The sequence below is a fragment of the Henckelia pumila genome, chromosome 2, assembly GCF_033568475.1.
Source record: "Henckelia pumila isolate YLH828 chromosome 2, ASM3356847v2, whole genome shotgun sequence".
Classification (NCBI taxonomy): Eukaryota; Viridiplantae; Streptophyta; class Magnoliopsida; order Lamiales; family Gesneriaceae; genus Henckelia; species Henckelia pumila.
The window spans coordinates 81923555-81929775 of NC_133121.1; the positions used below are offsets into that span (position 1 = coordinate 81923555).

The following is a 6221-nucleotide window of genomic DNA, read 5'->3' on the forward strand; positions in this document are numbered from 1 at the left end:
TGCCTGTCCTGGAGGGTTCGGGCTTCCCTATTAGCAGTTCGGGATTCCCTAGCAGCAGGTCGGGATTCCCTAGCAGCAGATTCCCTAGCTGCTCATATTCCCTAGCTGCAGTTCAGCAGCTCAACAGTTCAGCAGTTTAGACTGGACCCTTAATCATGATTATCATATTATTATCTTAAAATGGAATCTGGGTTACTACACCAAACATCACTTACTAGGTTCTAAAAGCCTTAATTAAACTATAACCTACTCTATATTTACTATAGGAAACCAAAGCCATACCTTCATCCATCGTCAGCCTGCTAATGTCGTATGCCTCAGGGCCTGGGCATAGCCTAGCTACGACCCTTGGAAGCCTTGCCAGAGCTCCGCCGCTCGGCCGCTACTACGGACACTGTCCGCTATTAAAATACTAATTCCAACTCCAACTCTTAAAGAATGAGAACCGAAGTCCTTAAAATAAAGGCATAACGGGAGAGGAGAGGAAACTGAACGATTCAAATGAGGCAATCTCGACCCTTATTTATAGGTGGAGATCGGATGATCCGATCCTCGGTTCGGACGGTCCGATCTATGCATGGTTAACATGTAGCCTGCATTCAAATTTGGACGGTCCGATCTCCTCTTCGGATCATCCGATCCTACTCGTCTGAGTCACTTGTAAAATCCTCCTTGCCACTTGTCCTGGTGACACATCGGACGGTCCGATCTACACTTCAGATCATCCGATCCGGCCATGTGATATCAGCAATGATGTCATTGTATACTCGAGATTTGGACACCTATCTCTGGGTGAGTTCAGATCGTCCGATCTCTCCCTCCCCCGAACACCATTCAAGCCTCCAAACCCAGTTTGGATCCTCCAAACTGCTCGAGACCAATAAGCCCATTAAGCATTTTTCGGGCATTCTAGACCCAAATCTTTGGTCCGTTAGATCTTATTAAAATCCCTTTATCTTGATTTATTAAAACTAAACATGAATATCAACTTAATATTGCAAAATGAAACCGGGTTACTACAAACTAACAGGTGGCGGTGGAAGGAATGGTGGAGACAGATTGATAATCACTCGAGCTTTTACCCGCTGGTTCATACGCGGGTGAACCTCGAGCAACTGCACCAGAGGTAGAGAAAGTAGAGTCAGGCATAACTAAAAAAGAATGAGAACTTATAAGGTGGAGGGTCGATCAAAAATTGTAGAAGAGAGAGCACCGGGTATCGTTGAAGTAGAGGAACTCGAGGAAGGAGAAGACGAGAGTAAGAGGAAGGTGCGGGCAAAGGGGTTTTATAAGTATTAATAACCCAGTAATCATAGCCGTTAAAATGAGAGAGAAATGGATGGATGAGATAGACGAGTATGTGTAGTGGAATTGACGCGTGACAGTTTCATACACACGTGTACGTCTGCGGCGATTAGGGCTGACGTCTTGCTTAGGTCAGCCCTAGTTCGAGTAAGGTTTTTTGAAGAAGAGATCACCTCTCCCTTGGGGTTCGGCATGGACCACTCGAGACAACGAGGCGGGCTCTAGACCGACTTTTTTAGGGGAAGTGGTGGTACGTCGGGAAGGTCCCATGTTATCACAGAACTCGGGTCAAGGTGATTTTCTCGGGTAGGAAGGAGGGAGAACATACATGGTAATTGTGTCAGATATTCGTGAGCTCCCGACGCACCATCAGAACCCTAGAGGCACGAGGTCCTGGGATCCCATCACATCACCGCTATTCCAAGGTCTTAAGGAAGCCACGGTACACAAGTATGGGCAACCCTCGGGAATTACAGAACAATGATGAGTAGGTATGGGCACCACCCGAGAATTGCAGAACAATGATGAGTAAGCATGGACACCATTCGGGAATTCCTGAAGATCTCTTTCCATTCCAAGATCCTTCAAATACCACATAACCAGGTATAGAAAAAAAATCCTAATTTCTCGAATATTCTATATATTCCCTTTAATTTTTCAGATCATAAACTTTTCCATTGCTGACTTAAGCATCGGAGTGGTCACGCCGGAATACCTTCCGGCGCCCCACTAACTTGATTTTTTGTTTAAAGTGTGTGCAGACCCATATACAGGAAAAAGTCATCATCCAATCACCCAATTCTCATTAGATTAATCTCTCGTATTATTTGCTCGAACAGTCGCCCACCCTGAATACCAGATTTTTCTCTGGCTTCATCAAAGCACTTTTGCATTTTCAAGAGATTGGTGAAAAAAATTGTTTGTTTTTTGTTTTCAACGTTTTGAAAGAGACAGAAGCCTAAAAGTCATGTTTTTTACTTTTTAGTAATTTTGTTTTCAGCTAAAATTTTAGTTTCTTCCTTTCTTTATCAAAAAGAACATCCTATCACTATTTTTTGATTAAGAAATGCTCATCTTGTATAAACTCTTTGTTCTGAAAGTTTTTAGTCAAAATTTCACCTCCATAGACCATTGAAATGTAATGTTATAACTTATTAGTATATTCTACAAATTTATTGCATTGAAATTTGTTAAAATATTTCCTTAGAAAAATTTTAAAACTATCATGTCTAAAAAATATTTCAACATATAATTAATATGTATGTCACACTATCCCACAAACACCTCATCTTGTCTTATCTTAAATTCAATTTCATAGCCGATTTTAAAAAAAAAACTATAGTTGAAGAAGAGTAACACTCTTGTGAGACGGTCTCACAAATGAGACGGGTCAATCCTACCCATATTTATAATAATAAGTAATACTTTTGGCATAAAATATAATATTTTTAAATGAATAACCCAGATAAGAGATCCGTCTCAAAGAAAATGACCCTTGAGACCGTCTCATATGAGTTTTTGCCGTTGAAGAAATTTTTTAAAAGTTTTTTTCATTTATAAAATACTAAAAATATTTTTAAAGTATACATGTCCAAATGAAACCTAGAATATCCCCATAATTTTAACGCTCGATAATTTATGATAATATATAACGATGATATTTTGAAGGAAAAATTGTAATTTTAGTAATATAATTTTTTATAGTATTAGTTCTATAACATGCAAATGTTTGGTTTTAGTTCAATACCTTGGATTTTTTAAGATTTTGGTCATTTTTTCCCAAAAAAAAATTCACTAACCTTATCGAGTATTGTTTATTTGGCTATGATACTGTCACACGAAGTTCTTGTAGTGAGAATAAACCTATATTACGTATACCTATTAAAATAACTAAGCAAAACAAAGTAGAAAAATAAAGTCAAACGATACTCAATATTTCAAACTAGAAGGAAAAAAATTTGTTGTCTCGCTTTATTTTCACTTAGAAATTAAGATTTTAATGTATATAGTATATTATTTTCGTTATATAAGTTACGTAGTAGGGTATCGGTGCCAAATAAACTATATATATATTTGATAGATTTAATAGCTTTGTGTGAAAATGATTCAAAAGAAAAGGCATTTTAATCATTTAATGAAAATCAAACATGGACTAGTTACAAGATTAAAACTTAAAACATATATTTACGGGATTAAAATTTTTAGTTTTGATGAATGTTATTATCAATAATTAATTGCATTCGTATGATATTTTGTGAGATCTATAATTGATGGGTCCATTCTCTATCTGTCTAAATATTGATGTTATGAAACGTCAATAAACTATTTTTAAGTTTGGTTTTCAGAAACTTATTTTTCGGTCTCCTGAATATAGTTACCCATCAGAAACTTCATTTTCAACATTTATTTATTAAATTTTATTAAATAAAATATCATTTACATACCGGTTATGAAATGTGCTAAATTTTCTACATGCGCGGGCACGCCACTCCTTCCTGTGAAAAAAATACTTTCAGACATTCCGGTTTATCTCACAAATTCATCCCATTAAATTATTTCCCAAAAAATAAATACAAGGGGTGATTTGAAAAAATTATTATTATTGTTGTTGTTGTTGTTATTATTATTATTATTATTATTATTATTATTAATTGCAGTAACCGGACCCGAATCCATGGAATCCATCCACAATAACTTGGGGTTGAGCAACCCCTCTACTGGTGTAATAGCAAGGTATATGCTCAACATGATAATTAATGTGTGTAGCAGTAATAACCTTGGTATATTAAATGCTCATAAGTCATGCCATATAAACCATGCAAACATATATAAAACATACATAACACTCAACCATGATATCTCGGATAGTACGTTCGTACCTTTATTAAGCAACTTAAGCAACTTAGTAACACTGGCTCTCTAGTCCAAGCCTATAAGCAGAGAATCACCATATCACTTATTGACTACTAAAAGCATAACTAGACTAATAGCTACTCATATAAGCTAATCAGAGTCTAGATTACATGCATCTGTCGTTAGCCCTTTGATGCAATGACCTCAAAAACTAGGCACAACTTCGCTACGATCCCATTAGTGCCTTGCTATCCTCCGACCTTCGAACCGAGATCTAAAACCGCTAGAATCAAGCTATAAGTCGAGAGAGAAGTAAGGATGGTGTAAAGAAATGGCTGCCTCGAGCGCCTATTTGTTCTCATCATGGCTGGTCGTAAAGATGGTTCGCTTCAATCGATTAGTGTCCAATTGGATGGAAAAAGTTATTCGTATTGGGGCTATGTTATGAAGAATTTCTTGCGGAAAAAATCTATGAGGGGTTATGTTACAGGTGTGTGTGTGTGTGTTAAACCTACGGACACAAAAGCTGCTAATTATGCGAAGTTGTTGGATACTTGGGAGGCCGATAATGCGAAGATTATGACGTGGATCAATAATTTTGTTACCCACTCCATTGGTGCTCATCTGGCCAAGTATGAGACTGACAAAGAGGTTTGGGATCATCTGGAAAAATTGTACACACAGTCTAACTTTTCCAAACAATATCAATTGGAGGCTGATATTCATGCACTTCGGCAGAATGATATGGGTCTCCAAGATTTTTATTCTACCATGTAAGAACTATGGGAACAGTTGGCACTCATAGAATCCTCCGCATTGCGAGCATTCCCAGCTTACGTTACTCATAGAGAAGAATAGTCCGATAATGCGAAGATTATCACGTGGATCAATAATTCTGTTACCCACTCCATTGGTGCTCAGCTGGCCAAGTATAAGACTACCAAAGAGGTTTGGGATCATCTGGAAGAATTGTACACACAGTCTAACTTTGCCAAACAATATCAATTGGAGGCTGATATTCGTGAACTTCGGCAAAAAGATATGGGCATCCAAGATTTTTATTCTGCCATGTCAGAAATATGAGACCAGTTGACACTCACAGAATCCTCAGCATTGCGAGCATTCCCAGCTTACGTTACTCATAGAGAAGAATAGGCCGATAATGCGAAGATTATCTCATGGATCAATAATTCTGTTACCCACTCCATTGGTGCTCAGCTGGCCAATTATGAAACTGCCAAAGAGGTTTGGGATCATCTGGTAAAATTGTACACATAGTCTTAATTTTCCAAACAATATCAATTGGATGCTGATATTCGTGCACTTCAGTAGAAAGATATGGGCATCCACGATTTTTATTCTGCCATTTCAGAACTATGGGAAAATTTGGCACTCACAAAATCCTCAGCATTGCGAGCATTCCCAACTTACATTACTCATAGAGACGAACAACATCAGGTACAATTCTTGATGGCTCTTCACGATGATTTTGAAGTATTGCGTGGGACAATCCTGCATCGTAGTCCTCTTTCTTCAGTTTATTCAGTGGTACATGAATTTCTCATTGAGGAGATTTGCTTTAAGTCTCAAGCTGATAAGGGAACTATTGCACCGTCTACGCAATCTGTTTTTGCAGCACCACAGCGGCCTCCGCCTCATAACCAAAATATCGGTCAAGTTTGAAGGTTTTTAGTGAAGGTGTGCTTATTTCAAAGAAAAGGGACATTGGAAGTCACAATGTAAACTTTTGTTGAACAAAGGTTAACCACAACCGCAACAACAGAAACAACCATCGCAACAACGAGCTCAACAGCTGTCCTTGCTGCCCCAAAATGCTTCATGGAAACCTGGTAATCAACCACAACAGTTTCCATATCGACTATCTCAGTCTAGTAATGCAGTGGCTACCACCATTTGGATCCGTATATGTTTGAGCAGTTTCAGTAGTTCCTTGCTTCACAGCCCTCTGCCATGTCAGCCTCCTCTCATATAGGTTTTGTAAGGCCCGGGACTAATTAATATTAATCCGAATTTATTTAATTTTAATCCGAGTATATTTAATT

General features: G+C 38.0%; 1 protein-coding gene across 1 annotated transcript; it reads left to right on the forward strand.

Moving 5' to 3' along the window:
• The first annotated feature begins 4521 nt into the window (after positions 1 to 4521).
• Positions 4522 to 5841, forward strand: LOC140877797 (uncharacterized). Its single transcript, XM_073281375.1, has 2 exons — positions 4522 to 4906; positions 5531 to 5841. Exons 1-2 carry the CDS (start codon positions 4522 to 4524, stop codon positions 5839 to 5841), a joined length of 696 nt encoding a protein of 231 aa, XP_073137476.1.
• The last annotated feature ends 380 nt before the right edge of the window (positions 5842 to 6221 follow it).